The sequence below is a fragment of the Euwallacea fornicatus genome, unplaced genomic scaffold, assembly GCF_040115645.1.
Source record: "Euwallacea fornicatus isolate EFF26 unplaced genomic scaffold, ASM4011564v1 scaffold_51, whole genome shotgun sequence".
Lineage (NCBI taxonomy): Eukaryota > Metazoa > Arthropoda > Insecta > Coleoptera > Curculionidae > Euwallacea > Euwallacea fornicatus.
In genome coordinates, this window is record NW_027096019.1 from 791,986 (window position 1) to 816,632 (window position 24,647).

The following is a 24,647-nucleotide window of genomic DNA, read 5'->3' on the forward strand; positions in this document are numbered from 1 at the left end:
CCTGTTTTTGCACTCTTCTTGAGTAGGCACTGGTCGCAGGCTTCCCCAATTTCCTCGACTATTTGGTCAGGTTCGGTTCCGCCCCACCCTAAAACACGCTCGTTAACGTATTTAATCAACTTACCAATTCCTTTCTCGGTCACGATCCATCCTTTCTTATTTCTCTCATCTTTCACTCCTAGAGTTTCGGTTCCATTCCCTACAATTCTGTAGGTTATGTACCTGTGTCCACTTCCACTCAGCACGTCCCGCTCGACCTGCCATTGACTCACCATGCGCGCTACGATAGCGCCACTCATAGTTACGTCTATGACAGATCTTCCATTCTTGTTGCCGAACGTCCACTCTCCCCCGTTGTTGTGCGGGGTGAGCTCTCTCGCTTCAACGAACTCCTCCAGGACTCTCCCGTAGGCATTCCTGACGCCAGAACCAAATATCTGGCATTTCGCATTGAAGTCCCCAGCTATGAGGACTCTCCTGCCGTCCATGCCTCCTACAAAATTATCTAACCGATTAATCATGGCCTCGAACTCACCTGTGGTCTTATTCGGCGAGAAGTATACCGAGACCAGCGTAAATCGGCCCAGTTCCACCGCCACGAACCCCCGGTCTCTGTGGATCGACTTCGCTCTCATCTCGCTTTTAAGCCAAATGAACGCTCCATCGTCATTATCCCTGATGACATTCTTCAGGGCTTGGTTAGGCTCCTGCCCCAGAACGACATCAATGTCCTGTTCTCTGATCGTCTGGTACAGCAAGTCGGTAGCAACCCGCCTTCTGTCCAGATTGATCTGTAGACATCTGAGTTCCTTAAATACCGCCATCGTGCCATTTACACTCTCCACATTCACTCCCGCTCCTAAAACACGCATACCGATTATACTATTTAATCTACTTACTAGATTTGTTCCGTGCTCCTCTCCTCGGTAGCCTTCCCAATCTCGTCCTTATTTTTGGACATCCCTGGTTGCGGCTCAGTTGTTTTTTCCGGGTCAGTACCCCTACCGCCTGCAAATGCCTTTACTGGCCCCTTGCAGTTGGGTCCGCCCGCGCTGTGGCCCTCCGCTTTACAGAGGGGGCAGTAGCGAGGATCTTTACAATCCTTCGCCCTGTGCCCCTCCTTCCCACAACGGGCGCACAGTCGGGTCCTATCTACGCCTTTACATGCCTGTGCCCGATGTCCCAGTTCCCAGCACCGGTAGCATCTTCCCGAGTCCTTCCTCTCCTTAAGCCGGCACATATTAATGCCGACTCTCAAATCGGTGACTACTCGAAGATTCTCGGCGTCCCCCTCTCTAACGAGGAACGTGGCGGTTTGGCAGCTTCCATAGCTTGCCTTAAGCCCCTTGAGCCGGAGCTTCTTGGAGTCCAGACCGGTCGCGGTGGCCACCGCACTAGTGGCTTCTTCCCCTGTAGTGACTCCATCCAGTCCCGTAAGCTGGAACACTACAATTTTACTATTCGCCCCCGACCTTACGTTACCTTCCCCCATTCCTTTTCCCAGGATGTTTTTCAGCTCCTCTCCCTGTTCGCCTCCTTTAGGGAGCGTGATTAGCACCTCACCTTTTTTCGTCTCCCTGACTGTCCCGATGTCAACCTTGGTTTGGCTGTTGGCAACCAGTTGTCGGACTTTACGGAGGGTGTCGCTGTAACTTACCCCCTCCTGTTTAGCCACGAAGACTACCTCTTCTTCTGATCTTTTAGGACCAGGTCCCTGTACTGCCTCCCTCCCGGAGGATGTCCCTCCAGGTAAGTACAGCTTTACCCTGATGTTCTCTTTCAGGGTCCAGCATGCTAGTTCGCAGACCTTCCGAAGTTGCCACGGGTTGGCATCCGGAACCAATGGGATGGACACGCTGTCTCTCCCCTCTTCCAGCATTGTTCCCGCGAGGACCTTGAGGGCTTCAAAAACCCCTACCGGCCCTGTACTCTCCAACTCCTGAAAGTAGACGTGCTTGGTTTTCGTAACTACCTTACCTCCTTTCCTAAGGTTGCACGTCTGCACGAGGCTGGCCATCCTCCCTTCTTCAGCCTCGAGCTCCCTCAGCTCTGGGAGAAGCTGCAGAAATCGCTCCTTCAGCGCGCTATCTCCCTTACCTACCAGGACCGCGAGGTCCATCCTAAAACCCTCACTGATAGGGTCTCCACGAGCTATCTCAGTAGCTTCAAAGATCCCATCGTCCCATCTCTCCTTGATGGCCTCCAAGATCTTTCCCTCCCTAGCTAAAGTTGTTAGCCTCATTTTAACCTCACCATTTTTTCTCTTCTCCTCAGTTTCCGTCTGGCATTCAACAGACACTCCCTCCCGCTTGCCAGCCCTTAGTCGAGCGACCTCGTCCCTTAGTCTTTTATTCTCCTCCTCGAGTTTCCTGTTCTCCTGCCCCTTCCCCTCTTTCTCCAGCACCATGCTCCTAATCGTGCTTTTCAGCACAGAGACAGCGTCCACTAGTTCCTGTTTGGGGTGGTAAGACTCCTTCAGGATTCTATCGACATCGCCTACCTGTTCCCTGGCTACTTCCAAGAGAGCCCTGGGACCTTCTTCCTCTCCTCCCACAATGGATTCATCCATCCTCTTCCTCTTCCCTTTTGGTGCACTGTTTGGCACCTCTTCTACGGAGAATACCGGACAATGCACTTCCACGTTTTGCCCACTTACCACATTTTCTTCTGTTTCCCCTCCTTTGTCCTTGGGCGGAGTCCTCTGCACCTTACCTCTCTTTGCGAATCCTATCTCAGCTCCTTCTACCTCCTCTTTCCTCATCAAGCTCTCCGGAACACTTCCCTTCCTTACGAGCGGCATAGTCACTCTCCCAGTTACATCCCTCCTTTCCTTCAAAATTGTTTTGGCTACAGCACCTTTTTTTCCCGAAGGAACCCCAAGTTTAGAGTCCTGGATCTCCATGGAGTTGCCGGGGGTTTCAGAGGCTCCGAGTGCCTCAGCGATGTTAACCACACCCCAGTAAGGCCTTACTCCGCACAACCTCACCTCTAACCGCTGAAAAAAAAAAAAAGAAAAATTTAAATAACGCTAACGGTGTAAATTAACGTAACGTTGAAGACACGGCACGCGAAAAGACACCGATCTAATAATGTCCATGCAAAAAGTCACCGAAGTATCTTATCAATCACGTCGTCAGCGTGCAGGGCAAAAATTAGTTTTCGCACTGCCAAAACCGCTGTTTCTTCGGCTTAGCGTTGAAAAACACTGCTTTACGTCGACGATGCGAAAACTAAAACCGATTTATATCGGAGCACACTTCCACACGTCCGCCTTCGACCGTGGTCCGCCTTCTACTCAATGAAGCCTTCTTAGTCGTGTCAAAGAGCTCGTCGAGGTGATTCTGTGGTCAAATTTTGAAGGTAGTTGGAGCTCATTTGCCGAAGTTACGGAGGTTCAAAGCTTGAAAAGTCACGAACGAAGTGTGTTTGTGCACATAAATCACTCGTTTTCTAGAAAACTCACAAACTTACAATGAATCCTTATAAGTCATGTTAAAGAGATCGTCGAGGTGATTCTGAGGTCAAATTTTGACGGTGTTTGGAGCCCATCTGCCGAAGTTCCTGAGGTTCAAAGCTTGAAAAGTCACGAAAGATGTGTGTTTGAGCACATAAATTACTCGTTTTCTAGAAAACTCACCAAGATACAATGAAGCCTGATTTGTCATGTTAAAGAGCTCGTCGAGGTGATTCTGTGGTCAAATTTTGAAGGTAGTTGGAGCTCATTTGCCGAAGTTACGTAGGTTCAAAACTTGAAAAGTCACGAAAGATGTGTGTTTGAGCACATAAATTACTCGTTTTCTAGAAAACTCACCAAGATACAATGAAGCCTTCTTAGTCGTGTCAAAGAGCTCGTCGAGGTGATTCTGTGGTCAAATTTTGAAGGTAGTTGGAGCTCATTTGCCGAAGTTACGGAGGTTCAAAGCTTGAAAAGTCACGAAAGATGTGTGTTTGTGCACATAAATTACTCGTTTTCTGGAAAACTCTCCAAGATACAATGAAGCCTTATTTGTCATGTTAAAGAGCTCGTTGAGGTGATTCTGTGGTAAAATTTTGAAGCGATTTGGAGCTCATTTGCCGAAGTTACGGAGGTTCAAAGCTTGAAAAGTCACGAAAGGTATGTGTTTGAGCACATAAATTACTCGTTTTCTAGAAAACTCACAAACTTACAATGAATCCTTATAAGTCATGTTAAAGAGATCGTCGAGGTGATTCTGAGGTCAAATTTTGACGGTGTTTGGAGCCCATCTGCCGAAGTTCCTGAGGTTCAAAGCTTGAAAAGTCACGAAAGATGTGTGTTTGAGCACATAAATTACTCGTTTTCTAGAAAACTCACCAAGATACAATGAAGCCTTATTTGTCATGTTAAAGAGCTCGTCGAGGTGATTCTGTGGTAAAATTTTGAAGCGATTTGGAGCTCATTTGCCGAAGTTACGGAGGTTCAAAGCTTGAAAAGTCACGAAAGATGTGTGTTTGAGCACATAAATTACTCGTTTTCTAGAAAACTCACCAAGATACAATGAAGCCTTCTTAGTCGTGTCAAAGAGCTCGTCGAGGTGATTCTGTGGTCAAATTTTGAAGGTAGTTGGAGCTCATTTGCCGAAGTTACGTAGGTTCAAAACTTGAAAAGTCACGAAAGATGTGTGTTTGAGCACATAAATTACTCGTTTTCTAGAAAACTCACCAAGATACAATGAAGCCTTATTTGTCATGTTAAAGAGCTCGTCGAGGTGATTCTGTGGTAAAATTTTGAAGCGATTTGGAGCTCATTTGCCGAAGTTACGGAGGTTCAAAGCTTGAAAAGTCACGAAAGATGTGTGTTTGAGCACATAAATTACTCGTTTTCTAGAAAACTCACCAAGATACAATGAAGCCTTCTTAGTCGTGTCAAAGAGCTCGTCGAGGTGATTCTGTGGTCAAATTTTGAAGGTAGTTGGAGCTCATTTGCCGAAGTTACGGAGGTTCAAAGCTTGAAAAGTCTCGAACGAAGTGTGTTTGCGCACATAAATCACTCGTTTTCTGGAAAACTCACCAAGATACAATGAAGCCTTATTTGTCATGTTAAAGAGCTCGTCGAGGTGATTCTGTGGTCAAATTTTGAAGGTAGTTGGAGCTCATTTGCCGAAGTTACGGAGGTTCAAAGCTTGAAAAGTCTCGAACGAAGTGTGTTTGCGCACATAAATCACTCGTTTTCTGGAAAACTCACCAAGATACAATGAAGCCTTATTTGTCATGTTAAAGAGCTCGTCGAGGTGATTCTGTGGTCAAATTTTGAAGGTAGTTGGAGCTCATTTGCCGAAGTTACGTAGGTTCAAAACTTGAAAAGTCACGAAAGATGTGTGTTTGAGCACATAAATTACTCGTTTTCTAGAAAACTCACCAAGATACAATGAAGCCTTCTTAGTCGTGTCAAAGAGCTCGTCGAGGTGATTCTGTGGTCAAATTTTGAAGGTAGTTGGAGCTCATTTGCCGAAGTTACGGAGGTTCAAAGCTTGAAAAGTCTCGAACGAAGTGTGTTTGCGCACATAAATCACTCGTTTTCTGGAAAACTCACCAAGATACAATGAAGCCTTATTTGTCATGTTAAAGAGCTCGTCGAGGTGATTCTGTGGTCAAATTTTGAAGGTAGTTGGAGCTCATTTGCCGAAGTTACGGAGGTTCAAAGCTTGAAAAGTCTCGAACGAAGTGTGTTTGCGCACATAAATCACTCGTTTTCTGGAAAACTCACCAAGATACAATGAAGCCTTATTTCTCATGTTAAAGAGCTCGTCGAGGTGATTCTGTGGTCAAATTTTGAAGGTAGTTGGAGCTCATTTGCCGAAGTTACGTAGGTTCAAAACTTGAAAAGTCACGAAAGATGTGTGTTTGAGCACATAAATTACTCGTTTTCTAGAAAACTCACCAAGATACAATGAAGCCTCCTTAGTCGTGTCAAAGAGCTCGTCGAGGTGATTCTGTGGTCAAATTTTGAAGGTAGTTGGAGCTCATTTGCCGAAGTTACGGAGGTTCAAAGCTTGAAAAGTCTCGAACGAAGTGTGTTTGCGCACATAAATCACTCGTTTTCTGGAAAACTCACCAAGATACAATGAAGCCTTATTTGTCATGTTAAAGAGCTCGTCGAGGTGATTCTGTGGTCAAATTTTGAAGGTAGTTGGAGCTCATTTGCCGAAGTTACGTAGGTTCAAAACTTGAAAAGTCACGAAAGATGTGTGTTTGAGCACATAAATTACTCGTTTTCTAGAAAACTCACCAAGATACAATGAAGCCTTCTTAGTCGTGTCAAAGAGCTCGTCGAGGTGATTCTGTGGTCAAATTTTGAAGGTAGTTGGAGCTCATTTGCCGAAGTTACGGAGGTTCAAAGCTTGAAAAGTCTCGAACGAAGTGTGTTTGCGCACATAAATCACTCGTTTTCTGGAAAACTCACCAAGATACAATGAAGCCTTATTTGTCATGTTAAAGAGCTCGTCGAGGTGATTCTGTGGTCAAATTTTGAAGGTAGTTGGAGCTCATTTGCCGAAGTTACGGAGGTTCAAAGCTTGAAAAGTCTCGAACGAAGTGTGTTTGCGCACATAAATCACTCGTTTTCTGGAAAACTCACCAAGATACAATGAAGCCTTATTTGTCATGTTAAAGAGCTCGTCGAGGTGATTCTGTGGTCAAATTTTGAAGGTAGTTGGAGCTCATTTGCCGAAGTTACGTAGGTTCAAAACTTGAAAAGTCACGAAAGATGTGTGTTTGAGCACATAAATTACTCGTTTTCTAGAAAACTCACCAAGATACAATGAAGCCTTCTTAGTCGTGTCAAAGAGCTCGTCGAGGTGATTCTGTGGTCAAATTTTGAAGGTAGTTGGAGCTCATTTGCCGAAGTTACGGAGGTTCAAAGCTTGAAAAGTCACGAACGAAGTGTGTTTGTGCACATAAATCACTCGTTTTCTAGAAAACTCACCGAGATACAATGAAGCCTTATTTGTCATGTTAAAGAGCTCGTCGAGGTGATTCTGTGGTCAAATTTTGAAGGTAGTTGGAGCTCATTTGCCGAAGTTACGTAGGTTCAAAACTTGAAAAGTCACGAAAGATGTGTGTTTGAGCACATAAATTACTCGTTTTCTAGAAAACTCACCAAGATACAATGAAGCCTTATTTGTCATGTTAAAGAGCTCGTCGAGGTGATTCTGTGGTCAAATTTTGAAGGTAGTTGGAGCTCATTTGCCGAAGTTACTTAGGTTCAAAACTTGAAAAGTCACGAAAGATGTGTGTTTGAGCACATAAATTACTCGTTTTCTAGAAAACTCACCAAGATACAATGAAGCCTTATTTGTCATGTTAAAGAGCTCGTCGAGGTGATTCTGTGGTCAAATTTTGAAGGTAGTTGGAGCTCATTTGCCGAAGTTACGTAGGTTCAAAACTTGAAAAGTCACGAAAGATGTGTGTTTGAGCACATAAATTACTCGTTTTCTAGAAAACTCACCAAGATACAATGAAGCCTTATTTGTCATGTTAAAGAGCTCGTCGAGGTGATTCTGTGGTCAAATTTTGAAGGTAGTTGGAGCTCATTTGCCGAAGTTACGTAGGTACAAAACTTGAAAAGTCACGAAAGATGTGTGTTTGAGCACATAAATTACTCGTTTTCTAGAAAACTCACAAACTTACAATGAATCCTTATAAGTCATGTTAAAGAGATCGTCGAGGTGATTCTGAGGTCAAATTTTGACGGTGTTTGGAGCCCATCTGCCGAAGTTCCTGAGGTTCAAAGCTTGAAAAGTCACGAAAGATGTGTGTTTGAGCACATAAATTACTCGTTTTCTAGAAAACTCACCAAGATACAATGAAGCCTTATTTGTCATGTTAAAGAGCTCGTCGAGGTGATTCTGTGGTAAAATTTTGAAGCGATTTGGACCTCATTTGCCGAAGTTACGGAGGTTCAAAGCTTGAAAAGTCACGAAAAATGTGTGTTTGAGCACATAAATTACTCGTTTTCTAGAAAACTCACCAAGATACAATGAAGCCTTATTTGTCATGTTAAAGAGCTCGTCGAGGTGATTCTGTGGTCAAATTTTGAAGGTAGTTGGAGCTCATTTGCCGAAGTTACGTAGGTTCAAAACTTGAAAAGTCACGAAAGATGTGTGTTTGAGCACATAAATTACTCGTTTTCTAGAAAACTCACCAAGATACAATGAAGCCTTCTTAGTCGTGTCAAAGAGCTCGTCGAGGTGATTCTGTGGTCAAATTTTGAAGGTAGTTGGAGCTCATTTGCCGAAGTTACGGAGGTTCAAAGCTTGAAAAGTCACGAAAGATGTGTGTTTGAGCACATAAATTACTCGTTTTCTAGAAAACTCACCAAGATACAATGAAGCCTTCTTAGTCGTGTCAAAGAGCTCGTCGAGGTGATTCTGTGGTCAAATTTTGAAGGTAGTTGGAGCTCATTTGCCGAAGTTACGTAGGTTCAAAACTTGAAAAGTCACGAAAGATGTGTGTTTGAGCACATAAATTACTCGTTTTCTAGAAAACTCACCGAGATACAATGAAGCCTTATTTGTCATGTTAAAGAGCTCGTCGAGGTGATTCTGTGGTCAAATTTTGAAGGTAGTTGGAGCTCATTTGCCGAAGTTACGTAGGTTCAAAACTTGAAAAGTCACGAAAGATGTGTGTTTGAGCACATAAATCACTCGTTTTCTAGAAAACTCACCAAGATACAATGAAGCCTCATTTGTCATGTTAAAGAGCTCGTCGAGGTGATTCTGTGGTCAAATTTTGAAGGTAGTTGGAGCTCATTTGCCGAAGTTACGTAGGTTCAAAACTTGAAAAGTCACGAAAGATGTGTGTTTGAGCACATAAATTACTCGTTTTCTAGAAAACTCACCAAGATACAATGAAGCCTTATTTGTCATGTTAAAGAGCTCGTCGAGGTGATTCTGTGGTAAAATTTTGAAGCGATTTGGAGCTCATTTGCCGAAGTTACGGAGGTTCAAAGCTTGAAAAGTCACGAACGAAGTGTGTTTGTGCACATAAATCACTCGTTTTCTAGAAAACTCACCGAGATACAATGAAGCCTTATTTGTCATGTTAAAGAGCTCGTCGAGGTGATTCTGTGGTCAAATTTTGAAGGTAGTTGGAGCTCATTTGCCGAAGTTGCGTAGGTTCAAAACTTGAAAAGTCACGAAAGATGTGTGTTTGAGCACATAAATTACTCGTTTTCTAGAAAACTCACCGAGATACAATGAAGCCTTATTTGTCATGTTAAAGAGCTCGTCGAGGTGATTCTGTGGTAAAATTTTGAAGCGATTTGGAGCTCATTTGCCGAAGTTACGGAGGTTCAAAGCTTGAAAAGTCACGAACGAAGTGTGTTTGTGCACATAAATCACTCGTTTTCTAGAAAACTCACCGAGATACAATGAAGCCTTATTTGTCATGTTAAAGAGCTCGTCGAGGTGATTCTGTGGTCAAATTTTGAAGGTAGTTGGAGCTCATTTGCCGAAGTTGCGTAGGTTCAAAACTTGAAAAGTCACGAAAGATGTGTGTTTGAGCACATAAATTACTCGTTTTCTAGAAAACTCACCGAGATACAATGAAGCCTTATTTGTCATGTTAAAGAGCTCGTCGAGGTGATTCTGTGGTCAAATTTTGAAGGTAGTTGGAGCTCATTTGCCGAAGTTACGTAGGTTCAAAACTTGAAAAGTCACGAAAGATGTGTGTTTGTGCACATAAATTACTCGTTTTCTGGAAAACTCACCGAGATACAATGAAGCCTTATTTGTCATGTTAAAGAGCTCGTCGAGGTGATTCTGTGGTCAAATTTTGAAGGTAGTTGGAGCTCATTTGCCGAAGTTACGTAGGTTCAAAACTTGAAAAGTCACGAAAGATGTGTGTTTGAGCACATAAATTACTCGTTTTCTAGAAAACTCACCAAGATACAATGAAGCCTTCTTAGTCGTGTCAAAGAGCTCGTCGAGGTGATTCTGTGGTCAAATTTTGAAGGTAGTTGGAGCTCATTTGCCGAAGTTACGTAGGTTCAAAACTTGAAAAGTCACGAAAGATGTGTGTTTGAGCACATAAATTACTCGTTTTCTAGAAAACTCACCGAGATACAATGAAGCCTTATTTGTCATGTTAAAGAGCTCGTCGAGGTGATTCTGTGGTCAAATTTTGAAGGTAGTTGGAGCTCATTTGCCGAAGTTACGTAGGTTCAAAACTTGAAAAGTCACGAAAGATGTGTGTTTGAGCACATAAATCACTCGTTTTCTAGAAAACTCACCAAGATACAATGAAGCCTCATTTGTCATGTTAAAGAGCTCGTCGAGGTGATTCTGTGGTCAAATTTTGAAGGTAGTTGGAGCTCATTTGCCGAAGTTACGTAGGTTCAAAACTTGAAAAGTCACGAAAGATGTGTGTTTGAGCACATAAATTACTCGTTTTCTAGAAAACTCACCAAGATACAATGAAGCCTTATTTGTCATGTTAAAGAGCTCGTCGAGGTGATTCTGTGGTAAAATTTTGAAGCGATTTGGAGCTCATTTGCCGAAGTTACGGAGGTTCAAAGCTTGAAAAGTCACGAACGAAGTGTGTTTGTGCACATAAATCACTCGTTTTCTAGAAAACTCACCGAGATACAATGAAGCCTTATTTGTCATGTTAAAGAGCTCGTCGAGGTGATTCTGTGGTCAAATTTTGAAGGTAGTTGGAGCTCATTTGCCGAAGTTGCGTAGGTTCAAAACTTGAAAAGTCACGAAAGATGTGTGTTTGAGCACATAAATTACTCGTTTTCTAGAAAACTCACCGAGATACAATGAAGCCTTATTTGTCATGTTAAAGAGCTCGTCGAGGTGATTCTGTGGTCAAATTTTGAAGGTAGTTGGAGCTCATTTGCCGAAGTTACGTAGGTTCAAAACTTGAAAAGTCACGAAAGATGTGTGTTTGTGCACATAAATTACTCGTTTTCTGGAAAACTCACCGAGATACAATGAAGCCTTATTTGTCATGTTAAAGAGCTCGTCGAGGTGATTCTGTGGTCAAATTTTGAAGGTAGTTGGAGCTCATTTGCCGAAGTTACGGAGGTTCAAAGCTTGAAAAGTCACGAACGAAGTGTGTTTGTGCACATAAATCACTCGTTTTCTAGAAAACTCACAAACTTACAATGAATCCTTATAAGTCATGTTAAAGAGATCGTCGAGGTGATTCTGAGGTCAAATTTTGACGGTGTTTGGAGCCCATCTGCCGAAGTTCCTGAGGTTCAAAGCTTGAAAAGTCACGAAAGATGTGTGTTTGAGCACATAAATTACTCGTTTTCTAGAAAACTCACCAAGATACAATGAAGCCTTCTTAGTCGTGTCAAAGAGCTCGTCGAGGTGATTCTGTGGTCAAATTTTGAAGGTAGTTGGAGCTCATTTGCCGAAGTTACGGAGGTTCAAAGCTTGAAAAGTCACGAAAGATGTGTGTTTGAGCACATAAATTACTCGTTTTCTAGAAAACTCACCAAGATACAATGAAGCCTTCTTAGTCGTGTCAAAGAGCTCGTCGAGGTGATTCTGTGGTCAAATTTTGAAGGTAGTTGGAGCTCATTTGCCGAAGTTACGTAGGTTCAAAACTTGAAAAGTCACGAAAGATGTGTGTTTGAGCACATAAATTACTCGTTTTCTAGAAAACTCACCGAGATACAATGAAGCCTTATTTGTCATGTTAAAGAGCTCGTCGAGGTGATTCTGTGGTCAAATTTTGAAGGTAGTTGGAGCTCATTTGCCGAAGTTACGTAGGTTCAAAACTTGAAAAGTCACGAAAGATGTGTGTTTGAGCACATAAATCACTCGTTTTCTAGAAAACTCACCAAGATACAATGAAGCCTCATTTGTCATGTTAAAGAGCTCGTCGAGGTGATTCTGTGGTCAAATTTTGAAGGTAGTTGGAGCTCATTTGCCGAAGTTACGTAGGTTCAAAACTTGAAAAGTCACGAAAGATGTGTGTTTGAGCACATAAATTACTCGTTTTCTAGAAAACTCACCAAGATACAATGAAGCCTTATTTGTCATGTTAAAGAGCTCGTCGAGGTGATTCTGTGGTAAAATTTTGAAGCGATTTGGAGCTCATTTGCCGAAGTTACGGAGGTTCAAAGCTTGAAAAGTCACGAACGAAGTGTGTTTGTGCACATAAATCACTCGTTTTCTAGAAAACTCACCGAGATACAATGAAGCCTTATTTGTCATGTTAAAGAGCTCGTCGAGGTGATTCTGTGGTCAAATTTTGAAGGTAGTTGGAGCTCATTTGCCGAAGTTGCGTAGGTTCAAAACTTGAAAAGTCACGAAAGATGTGTGTTTGAGCACATAAATTACTCGTTTTCTAGAAAACTCACCGAGATACAATGAAGCCTTATTTGTCATGTTAAAGAGCTCGTCGAGGTGATTCTGTGGTCAAATTTTGAAGGTAGTTGGAGCTCATTTGCCGAAGTTACGTAGGTTCAAAACTTGAAAAGTCACGAAAGATGTGTGTTTGTGCACATAAATTACTCGTTTTCTGGAAAACTCACCGAGATACAATGAAGCCTTATTTGTCATGTTAAAGAGCTCGTCGAGGTGATTCTGTGGTCAAATTTTGAAGGTAGTTGGAGCTCATTTGCCGAAGTTACGGAGGTTCAAAGCTTGAAAAGTCACGAACGAAGTGTGTTTGTGCACATAAATCACTCGTTTTCTAGAAAACTCACAAACTTACAATGAATCCTTATAAGTCATGTTAAAGAGATCGTCGAGGTGATTCTGAGGTCAAATTTTGACGGTGTTTGGAGCCCATCTGCCGAAGTTCCTGAGGTTCAAAGCTTGAAAAGTCACGAAAGATGTGTGTTTGAGCACATAAATTACTCGTTTTCTAGAAAACTCACCAAGATACAATGAAGCCTTATTTGTCATGTTAAAGAGCTCGTCGAGGTGATTCTGTGGTAAAATTTTGAAGCGATTTGGACCTCATTTGCCGAAGTTACGGAGGTTCAAAGCTTGAAAAGTCACGAAAAATGTGTGTTTGAGCACATAAATTACTCGTTTTCTAGAAAACTCACCAAGATACAATGAAGCCTTATTTGTCATGTTAAAGAGCTCGTCGAGGTGATTCTGTGGTCAAATTTTGAAGGTAGTTGGAGCTCATTTGCCGAAGTTACGTAGGTTCAAAACTTGAAAAGTCACGAAAGATGTGTGTTTGAGCACATAAATTACTCGTTTTCTAGAAAACTCACCAAGATACAATGAAGCCTTCTTAGTCGTGTCAAAGAGCTCGTCGAGGTGATTCTGTGGTCAAATTTTGAAGGTAGTTGGAGCTCATTTGCCGAAGTTACGGAGGTTCAAAGCTTGAAAAGTCACGAAAGATGTGTGTTTGAGCACATAAATTACTCGTTTTCTAGAAAACTCACCAAGATACAATGAAGCCTTCTTAGTCGTGTCAAAGAGCTCGTCGAGGTGATTCTGTGGTCAAATTTTGAAGGTAGTTGGAGCTCATTTGCCGAAGTTACGTAGGTTCAAAACTTGAAAAGTCACGAAAGATGTGTGTTTGAGCACATAAATTACTCGTTTTCTAGAAAACTCACCGAGATACAATGAAGCCTTATTTGTCATGTTAAAGAGCTCGTCGAGGTGATTCTGTGGTCAAATTTTGAAGGTAGTTGGAGCTCATTTGCCGAAGTTACGTAGGTTCAAAACTTGAAAATTCACGAAAGATGTGTGTTTGAGCACATAAATTACTCGTTTTCTAGAAAACTCACCGAGATACAATGAAGCCTTATTTGTCATGTTAAAGAGCTCGTCGAGGTGATTCTGTGGTCAAATTTTGAAGGTAGTTGGAGCTCATTTGCCGAAGTTACGGAGGTTCAAAGCTTGAAAAGTCACGAACGAAGTGTGTTTGTGCACATAAATCACTCGTTTTCTAGAAAACTCACCAAGATACAATGAAGCCTCATTTGTCATGTTAAAGAGCTCGTCGAGGTGATTCTGTGGTCAAATTTTGAAGGTAGTTGGAGCTCATTTGCCGAAGTTACGTAGGTTCAAAACTTGAAAAGTCACGAAAGATGTGTGTTTGAGCACATAAATTACTCGTTTTCTAGAAAACTCACCAAGATACAATGAAGCCTTCTTAGTCGTGTCAAAGAGCTCGTCGAGGTGATTCTGTGGTCAAATTTTGAAGGTAGTTGGAGCTCATTTGCCGAAGTTACGGAGGTTCAAAGCTTGAAAAGTCACGAACGAAGTGTGTTTGTGCACATAAATCACTCGTTTTCTAGAAAACTCACAAACTTACAATGAATCCTTATAAGTCATGTTAAAGAGATCGTCGAGGTGATTCTGAGGTCAAATTTTAACGGTGTTTGGAGCCCATCTGCCGAAGTTCCTGAGGTTCAAAGCTTGAAAAGTCACGAAAGATGTGTGTTTGAGCACATAAATTACTCGTTTTCTAGAAAACTCACCAAGATACAATGAAGCCTTATTTGTCATGTTAAAGAGCTCGTCGAGGTGATTCTGTGGTAAAATTTTGAAGCGATTTGGAGCTCATTTGCCGAAGTTACGGAGGTTCAAAGCTTGAAAAGTCACGAAAGATGTGTGTTTGAGCACATAAATTACTCGTTTTCTAGAAAACTCACCAAGATACAATGAAGCCTTATTTGTCATGTTAAAGAGCTCGTCGAGGTGATTCTGTGGTCAAATTTTGAAGGTAGTTGGAGCTCATTTGCCGAAGTTACGTAGGTTCAAAACTTGAAAAGTCACGAAAGATGTGTGTTTGAGCACATAAATTACTCGTTTTCTAGAAAACTCACCAAGATACAATGAAGCCTTCTTAGTCGTGTCAAAGAGCTCGTCGAGGTGATTCTGTGGTCAAATTTTGAAGGTAGTTGGAGCTCATTTGCCGAAGTTACGGAGGTTCAAAGCTTGAAAAGTCACGAAAGATGTGTGTTTGAGCACATAAATTACTCGTTTTCTAGAAAACTCACCAAGATACAATGAAGCCTTCTTAGTCGTGTCAAAGAGCTCGTCGAGGTGATTCTGTGGTCAAATTTTGAAGGTAGTTGGAGCTCATTTGCCGAAGTTACGTAGGTTCAAAACTTGAAAAGTCACGAAAGATGTGTGTTTGAGCACATAAATTACTCGTTTTCTAGAAAACTCACCGAGATACAATGAAGCCTTATTTGTCATGTTAAAGAGCTCGTCGAGGTGATTCTGTGGTCAAATTTTGAAGGTAGTTGGAGCTCATTTGCCGAAGTTACGGAGGTTCAAAGCTTGAAAAGTCACGAACGAAGTGTGTTTGTGCACATAAATCACTCGTTTTCTAGAAAACTCACCAAGATACAATGAAGCCTCATTTGTCATGTTAAAGAGCTCGTCGAGGTGATTCTGTGGTCAAATTTTGAAGGTAGTTGGAGCTCATTTGCCGAAGTTACGTAGGTTCAAAACTTGAAAAGTCACGAAAGATGTGTGTTTGAGCACATAAATTACTCGTTTTCTAGAAAACTCACCAAGATACAATGAAGCCTTATTTGTCATGTTAAAGAGCTCGTCGAGGTGATTCTGTGGTAAAATTTTGAAGCGATTTGGAGCTCATTTGCCGAAGTTACGGAGGTTCAAAGCTTGAAAAGTCACGAACGAAGTGTGTTTGTGCACATAAATCACTCGTTTTCTAGAAAACTCACCGAGATACAATGAAGCCTTATTTGTCATGTTAAAGAGCTCGTCGAGGTGATTCTGTGGTCAAATTTTGAAGGTAGTTGGAGCTCATTTGCCGAAGTTACGTAGGTTCAAAACTTGAAAAGTCACGAAAGATGTGTGTTTGAGCACATAAATTACTCGTTTTCTAGAAAACTCACCGAGATACAATGAAGCCTTATTTGTCATGTTAAAGAGCTCGTCGAGGTGATTCTGTGGTCAAATTTTGAAGGTAGTTGGAGCTCATTTGCCGAAGTTACGTAGGTTCAAAACTTGAAAAGTCACGAAAGATGTGTGTTTGTGCACATAAATTACTCGTTTTCTGGAAAACTCACCGAGATACAATGAAGCCTTATTTGTCATGTTAAAGAGCTCGTCGAGGTGATTCTGTGGTCAAATTTTGAAGGTAGTTGGAGCTCATTTGCCGAAGTTACGGAGGTTCAAAGCTTGAAAAGTCACGAACGAAGTGTGTTTGTGCACATAAATCACTCGTTTTCTAGAAAACTCACCAAGATACAATGAAGCCTCATTTGTCATGTTAAAGAGCTCGTCGAGGTGATTCTGTGGTCAAATTTTGAAGGTAGTTGGAGCTCATTTGCCGAAGTTACGTAGGTTCAAAACTTGAAAAGTCACGAAAGATGTGTGTTTGAGCACATAAATTACTCGTTTTCTAGAAAACTCACCAAGATACAATGAAGCCTTATTTGTCATGTTAAAGAGCTCGTCGAGGTGATTCTGTGGTAAAATTTTGAAGCGATTTGGAGCTCATTTGCCGAAGTTACGGAGGTTCAAAGCTTGAAAAGTCACGAACGAAGTGTGTTTGTGCACATAAATCACTCGTTTTCTAGAAAACTCACCGAGATACAATGAAGCCTTATTTGTCATGTTAAAGAGCTCGTCGAGGTGATTCTGTGGTCAAATTTTGAAGGTAGTTGGAGCTCATTTGCCGAAGTTACGTAGGTTCAAAACTTGAAAAGTCACGAAAGATGTGTGTTTGTGCACATAAATTACTCGTTTTCTGGAAAACTCACCAAGATACAATGAAGCCTTCTTAGTCGTGTCAAAGAGCTCGTCGAGGTGATTCTGTGGTCAAATTTTGAAGGTAGTTGGAGCTCATTTGCCGAAGTTACGGAGGTTCAAAGCTTGAAAAGTCACGAACGAAGTGTGTTTGTGCACATAAATCACTCGTTTTCTAGAAAACTCACAAACTTACAATGAATCCTTATAAGTCATGTTAAAGAGATCGTCGAGGTGATTCTGAGGTCAAATTTTAACGGTGTTTGGAGCCCATCTGCCGAAGTTCCTGAGGTTCAAAGCTTGAAAAGTCACGAAAGATGTGTGTTTGAGCACATAAATTACTCGTTTTCTAGAAAACTCACCAAGATACAATGAAGCCTTCTTAGTCGTGTCAAAGAGCTCGTCGAGGTGATTCTGTGGTCAAATTTTGAAGGTAGTTGGAGCTCATTTGCCGAAGTTGCGTAGGTTCAAAACTTGAAAAGTCACGAAAGATGTGTGTTTGAGCACATAAATTACTCGTTTTCTAGAAAACTCACCGAGATACAATGAAGCCTTATTTGTCATGTTAAAGAGCTCGTCGAGGTGATTCTGTGGTCAAATTTTGAAGGTAGTTGGAGCTCATTTGCCGAAGTTACGTAGGTTCAAAACTTGAAAAGTCACGAAAGATGTGTGTTTGTGCACATAAATTACTCGTTTTCTGGAAAACTCACCGAGATACAATGAAGCCTTATTTGTCATGTTAAAGAGCTCGTCGAGGTGATTCTGTGGTCAAATTTTGAAGGTAGTTGGAGCTCATTTGCCGAAGTTACGGAGGTTCAAAGCTTGAAAAGTCACGAACGAAGTGTGTTTGTGCACATAAATCACTCGTTTTCTAGAAAACTCACCAAGATACAATGAAGCCTCATTTGTCATGTTAAAGAGCTCGTCGAGGTGATTCTGTGGTCAAATTTTGAAGGTAGTTGGAGCTCATTTGCCGAAGTTACGTAGGTTCAAAACTTGAAAAGTCACGAAAGATGTGTGTTTGAGCACATAAATTACTCGTTTTCTAGAAAACTCACCAAGATACAATGAAGCCTTATTTGTCATGTTAAAGAGCTCGTCGAGGTGATTCTGTGGTAAAATTTTGAAGCGATTTGGAGCTCATTTGCCGAAGTTACGGAGGTTCAAAGCTTGAAAAGTCACGAACGAAGTGTGTTTGTGCACATAAATCACTCGTTTTCTAGAAAACTCACCGAGATACAATGAAGCCTTATTTGTCATGTTAAAGAGCTCGTCGAGGTGATTCTGTGGTCAAATTTTGAAGGTAGTTGGAGCTCATTTGCCGAAGTTACGTAGGTTCAAAACTTGAAAAGTCACGAAAGATGTGTGTTTGTGCACATAAATTACTCGTTTTCTGGAAAACTCACCAAGATACAATGAAGCCTTCTTAGTCGTGTCAAAGAGCTCGTCGAGGTGATTCTGTGGTCAAATTTTGAAGGTAGTTGGAGCTCATTTGCCGAAGTTACGGAGGTTCAAAGCTTGAAAAGTCACGAACGAAGTGTGTTTGTGCACATAAATCACTCGTTTTCTAGAAAACTCACAAACTTACAATGAATCCTTATAAGTCATGTTAAAGAGATCGTCGAGGTGATTCTGAGGTCAAATTTTAACGGTGTTTGGAGCCCATCTGCCGAAGTTCCTGAGGTTCAAAGCTTGAAAAGTCACGAAAGATGTGTGTTTGAGCACATAAATTACTCGTTTTCTAGAAAACTCACCAAGATACAATGAAGCCTTATTTGTCATGTTAAAGAGCTCGTCGAGGTGATTCTGTGGTAAAATTTTGAAGCGATTTGGAGCTCATTTGCCGAAGTTACGGAGGTTCAAAGCTTGAAAAGTCACGAAAGATGTGTGTTTGAGCACATAAATTACTCGTTTTCTAGAAAACTCACCAAGATACAATGAAGCCTTATTTGTCATGTTAAAGAGCTCGTCGAGGTGATTCTGTGGTCAAATTTTGAAGGTAGTTGGAGCTCATTTGCCGAAGTTACGTAGGTTCAAAACTTGAAAAGTCACGAAAGATGTGTGTTTGAGCACATAAATTACTCGTTTTCTAGAAAACTCACCAAGATACAATGAAGCCTTCTTAGTCGTGTCAAAGAGCTCGTCGAGGTGATTCTGTGGTCAAATTTTGAAGGTAGTTGGAGCTCATTTGCCGAAGTTACGGAGGTTCAAAGCTTGAAAAGTCACGAAAGATGTGTGTTTGAGCACATAAATTACTCGTTTTCTAGAAAACTCACCAAGATACAATGAAGCCTTCTTAGTCGTGTCAAAGAGCTCGTCGAGGTGATTCTGTGGTCAAATTTTGAAGGTAGTTGGAGCTCATTTGCCGAAGTTACGTAGGTTCAAAACTTGAAAAGTCACGAAAGATGTGTGTTTGAGCACATAAATTACTCGTTTTCTAGAAAACTCACCGAGATACAATGAAGCCTTATTTGTCATGTTAAAGAGCTCGTCGAGGTGATTCTGTGGTCAAATTTTGAAGGTAGTTGGAGCTCATTTGCCGAAGTTACGTAGGTTCAAAACTTGAAAATTCACGAAAGATGTGTGTTTGAGCACATAAATTACTCGTTTTCTAGAAAACTCACCGAGATACAATGAAGCCTTATTTGTCATGTTAAAGAGCTCGTCGAGGTGATTCTGTGGTCAAATTTTGAAGGTAGTTGGAGCTCATTTGCCGAAGTTACGGAGGTTCAAAGCTTGAAAAGTCACGAACGAAGTGTGTTTGTGCACATAAATCACTCGTTTTCTAGAAAACTCACCAAGATACAATGAAGCCTCATTTGTCATGTTAAAGAGCTCGTCGAGGTGATTCTGTGGTCAAATTTTGAAGGTAGTTGGAGCTCATTTGCCGAAGTTACGTAGGTTCAAAACTTGAAAAGTCACGAAAGATGTGTGTTTGAGCACATAAATTACTCGTTTTCTAGAAAACTCACCAAGATACAATGAAGCCTTATTTGTCATGTTAAAGAGCTCGTCGAGGTGATTCTGTGGTAAAATTTTGAAGCGATTTGGAGCTCATTTGCCGAAGTTACGGAGGTTCAAAGCTTGAAAAGTCACGAACGAAGTGTGTTTGTGCACATAAATCACTCGTTTTCTAGAAAACTCACCGAGATACAATGAAGCCTTATTTGTCATGTTAAAGAGCTCGTCGAGGTGATTCTGTGGTCAAATTTTGAAGGTAGTTGGAGCTCATTTGCCGAAGTTACGTAGGTTCAAAACTTGAAAAGTCACGAAAGATGTGTGTTTGTGCACATAAATTACTCGTTTTCTGGAAAACTCACCAAGATACAATGAAGCCTTCTTAGTCGTGTCAAAGAGCTCGTCGAGGTGATTCTGTGGTCAAATTTTGAAGGTAGTTGGAGCTCATTTGCCGAAGTTACGGAGGTTCAAAGCTTGAAAAGTCACGAACGAAGTGTGTTTGTGCACATAAATCACTCGTTTTCTAGAAAACTCACAAACTTACAATGAATCCTTATAAGTCATGTTAAAGAGATCGTCGAGGTGATTCTGAGGTCAAATTTTAACGGTGTTTGGAGCCCATCTGCCGAAGTTCCTGAGGTTCAAAGCTTGAAAAGTCACGAAAGATGTGTGTTTGAGCACATAAATTACTCGTTTTCTAGAAAACTCACCAAGATACAATGAAGCCTTATTTGTCATGTTAAAGAGCTCGTCGAGGTGATTCTGTGGTAAAATTTTGAAGCGATTTGGAGCTCATTTGCCGAAGTTACGGAGGTTCAAAGCTTGAAAAGTCACGAAAGATGTGTGTTTGAGCACATAAATTACTCGTTTTCTAGAAAACTCACCAAGATACAATGAAGCCTTATTTGTCATGTTAAAGAGCTCGTCGAGGTGATTCTGTGGTCAAATTTTGAAGGTAGTTGGAGCTCATTTGCCGAAGTTACGTAGGTTCAAAACTTGAAAAGTCACGAAAGATGTGTGTTTGAGCACATAAATTACTCGTTTTCTAGAAAACTCACCAAGATACAATGAAGCCTTCTTAGTCGTGTCAAAGAGCTCGTCGAGGTGATTCTGTGGTCAAATTTTGAAGGTAGTTGGAGCTCATTTGCCGAAGTTACGGAGGTTCAAAGCTTGAAAAGTCACGAAAGATGTGTGTTTGAGCACATAAATTACTCGTTTTCTAGAAAACTCACCAAGATACAATGAAGCCTTCTTAGTCGTGTCAAAGAGCTCGTCGAGGTGATTCTGTGGTCAAATTTTGAAGGTAGTTGGAGCTCATTTGCCGAAGTTACGTAGGTTCAAAACTTGAAAAGTCACGAAAGATGTGTGTTTGAGCACATAAATTACTCGTTTTCTAGAAAACTCACCGAGATACAATGAAGCCTTATTTGTCATGTTAAAGAGCTCGTCGAGGTGATTCTGTGGTCAAATTTTGAAGGTAGTTGGAGCTCATTTGCCGAAGTTACGTAGGTTCAAAACTTGAAAATTCACGAAAGATGTGTGTTTGAGCACATAAATTACTCGTTTTCTAGAAAACTCACCGAGATACAATGAAGCCTTATTTGTCATGTTAAAGAGCTCGTCGAGGTGATTCTGTGGTCAAATTTTGAAGGTAGTTGGAGCTCATTTGCCGAAGTTACGGAGGTTCAAAGCTTGAAAAGTCACGAACGAAGTGTGTTTGTGCACATAAATCACTCGTTTTCTAGAAAACTCACCAAGATACAATGAAGCCTCATTTGTCATGTTAAAGAGCTCGTCGAGGTGATTCTGTGGTCAAATTTTGAAGGTAGTTGGAGCTCATTTGCCGAAGTTACGTAGGTTCAAAACTTGAAAAGTCACGAAAGATGTGTGTTTGAGCACATAAATTACTCGTTTTCTAGAAAACTCACCAAGATACAATGAAGCCTTATTTGTCATGTTAAAGAGCTCGTCGAGGTGATTCTGTGGTAAAATTTTGAAGCGATTTGGAGCTCATTTGCCGAAGTTACGGAGGTTCAAAGCTTGAAAAGTCACGAACGAAGTGTGTTTGTGCACATAAATCACTCGTTTTCTAGAAAACTCACCGAGATACAATGAAGCCTTATTTGTCATGTTAAAGAGCTCGTCGAGGTGATTCTGTGGTCAAATTTTGAAGGTAGTTGGAGCTCATTTGCCGAAGTTACGTAGGTTCAAAACTTGAAAAGTCACGAAAGATGTGTGTTTGAGCACATAAATTACTCGTTTTCTAGAAAACTCACCGAGATACAATGAAGCCTTATTTGTCATGTTAAAGAGCTCGTCGAGGTGATTCTGTGGTCAAATTTTGAAGGTAGTTGGAGCTCATTTGCCGAAGTTACGTAGGTTCAAAACTTGAAAAGTCACGAAAGATGTGTGTTTGTGCACATAAATTACTCGTTTTCTGGAAAACTCACCAAGATACAATGAAGCCTTCTTAGTCGTGTCAAAGAGCTCGTCGAGGTGATTCTGTGGTCAAATTTTGAAGGTAGTTGGAGCTCATTTGCCGAAGTTACGGAGGTTCAAAGCTTGAAAAGTCACGAACGAAGTGTGTTTGTGCACATAAATCACTCGTTTTCTAGAAAACTCACAAACTTACAATGAATCCTTATAAGTCATGTTAAAGAGATCGTCGAGGTGATTCTGAGGTCAAATTTTGACGGTGTTTGGAGCCCATCTGCCGAAGTTCCTGAGGTTCAAAGCTTGAAAAGTCACGAAAGATGTGTGTTTGAGCACATAAATTACTCGTTTTCTAGAAAACTCACCAAGATACAATGAAGCCTTCTTAGTCGTGTCAAAGAGCTCGTCGAGGTGATTCTGTGGTCAAATTTTGAAGGTAGTTGGAGCTCATTTGCCGAAGTTACGTAGGTTCAAAACTTGAAAAGTCACGAAAGATGTGTGTTTGAGCACATAAATTACTCGTTTTCTAGAAAACTCACCGAGATACAATGAAGCCTTATTTGTCATGTTAAAGAGCTCGTCGAGGTGATTCTGTGGTCAAATTTTGAAGGTAGTTGGAGCTCATTTGCCGAAGTTACGGAGGTTCAAAGCTTGAAAAGTCACGAACGAAGTGTGTTTGTGCACATAAATCACTCGTTTTCTAGAAAACTCACCGAGATACAATGAAGCCTTATTTGTCATGTTAAAGAGCTCGTCGAGGTGATTCTGTGGTCAAATTTTGAAGGTAGTTGGAGCTCATTTGCCGAAGTTACGTAGGTTCAAAACTTGAAAAGTCACGAAAGATGTGTGTTTGAGCACATAAATTACTCGTTTTCTAGAAAACTCACCGAGATACAATGAAGCCTTATTTGTCATGTTAAAGAGCTCGTCGAGGTGATTCTGTGGTCAAATTTTGAAGGTAGTTGGAGCTCATTTGCCGAAGTTACGTAGGTTCAAAACTTGAAAAGTCACGAAAGATGTGTGTTTGTGCACATAAATTACTCGTTTTCTGGAAAACTCACCAAGATACAATGAAGCCTTCTTAGTCGTGTCAAAGAGCTCGTCGAGGTGATTCTGTGGTCAAATTTTGAAGGTAGTTGGAGCTCATTTGCCGAAGTTACGGAGGTTCAAAGCTTGAAAAGTCACGAACGAAGTGTGTTTGTGCACATAAATCACTCGTTTTCTAGAAAACTCACAAACTTACAATGAATCCTTATAAGTCATGTTAAAGAGATCGTCGAGGTGATTCTGAGGTCAAATTTTGACGGTGTTTGGAGCCCATCTGCCGAAGTTCCTGAGGTTCAAAGCTTGAAAAGTCACGAAAGATGTGTGTTTGAGCACATAAATTACTCGTTTTCTAGAAAACTCACCAAGATACAATGAAGCCTTATTTGTCATGTTAAAGAGCTCGTCGAGGTGATTCTGTGGTAAAATTTTGAAGCGATTTGGAGCTCATTTGCCGAAGTTACGGAGGTTCAAAGCTTGAAAAGTCACGAAAGATGTGTGTTTGAGCACATAAATTACTCGTTTTCTAGAAAACTCACCAAGATACAATGAAGCCTTATTTGTCATGTTAAAGAGCTCGTCGAGGTGATTCTGTGGTCAAATTTTGAAGGTAGTTGGAGCTCATTTGCCGAAGTTACGTAGGTTCAAAACTTGAAAAGTCACGAAAGATGTGTGTTTGAGCACATAAATTACTCGTTTTCTAGAAAACTCACCGAGATACAATGAAGCCTTATTTGTCATGTTAAAGAGCTCGTCGAGGTGATTCTGTGGTCAAATTTTGAAGGTAGTTGGAGCTCATTTGCCGAAGTTACGGAGGTTCAAAGCTTGAAAAGTCACGAACGAAGTGTGTTTGTGCACATAAATCACTCGTTTTCTAGAAAACTCACCAAGATACAATGAAGCCTCATTTGTCATGTTAAAGAGCTCGTCGAGGTGATTCTGTGGTCAAATTTTGAAGGTAGTTGGAGCTCATTTGCCGAAGTTACGTAGGTTCAAAACTTGAAAAGTCACGAAAGATGTGTGTTTGAGCACATAAATTACTCGTTTTCTAGAAAACTCACCAAGATACAATGAAGCCTTATTTGTCATGTTAAAGAGCTCGTCGAGGTGATTCTGTGGTAAAATTTTGAAGCGATTTGGAGCTCATTTGCCGAAGTTACGGAGGTTCAAAGCTTGAAAAGTCACGAACGAAGTGTGTTTGTGCACATAAATCACTCGTTTTCTAGAAAACTCACCGAGATACAATGAAGCCTTATTTGTCATGTTAAAGAGCTCGTCGAGGTGATTCTGTGGTCAAATTTTGAAGGTGGTTGGAGCTCATTTGCCGAAGTTACGTAGGTTCAAAACTTGAAAAGTCACGAAAGATGTGTGTTTGAGCACATAAATTACTCGTTTTCTAGAAAACTCACCGAGATACAATGAAGCCTTATTTGTCATGTTAAAGAGCTCGTCGAGGTGATTCTGTGGTCAAATTTTGAAGGTAGTTGGAGCTCATTTGCCGAAGTTACGTAGGTTCAAAACTTGAAAAGTCACGAAAGA

General features: G+C 41.1%; 1 protein-coding gene across 1 annotated transcript; it reads right to left on the reverse strand.

Moving 5' to 3' along the window:
• Positions 1-663: 663 nt before the first annotated feature.
• LOC136349741 (uncharacterized) lies at positions 664-2,965 on the reverse strand. The gene is made up of 2 exons (XM_066301464.1): positions 900-2,965; positions 664-809 (listed from the first exon to the last, which is right to left on the reverse strand). Coding segments are annotated over exons 1-2 (2,004 nt in total). The 5' UTR covers positions 2,903-2,965; the 3' UTR covers positions 664-808.
• Positions 2,966-24,647: the final 21,682 nt, after the last annotated feature.

Excerpts from the sequence above, each read along its gene's own strand:
- LOC136349741 (XM_066301464.1), bottom strand. The coding sequence starts at position 2,902 with ATGGAGATCCAGGACTCTAAACTTGGGGTTCCTTCGGGAAAAAAAGGT.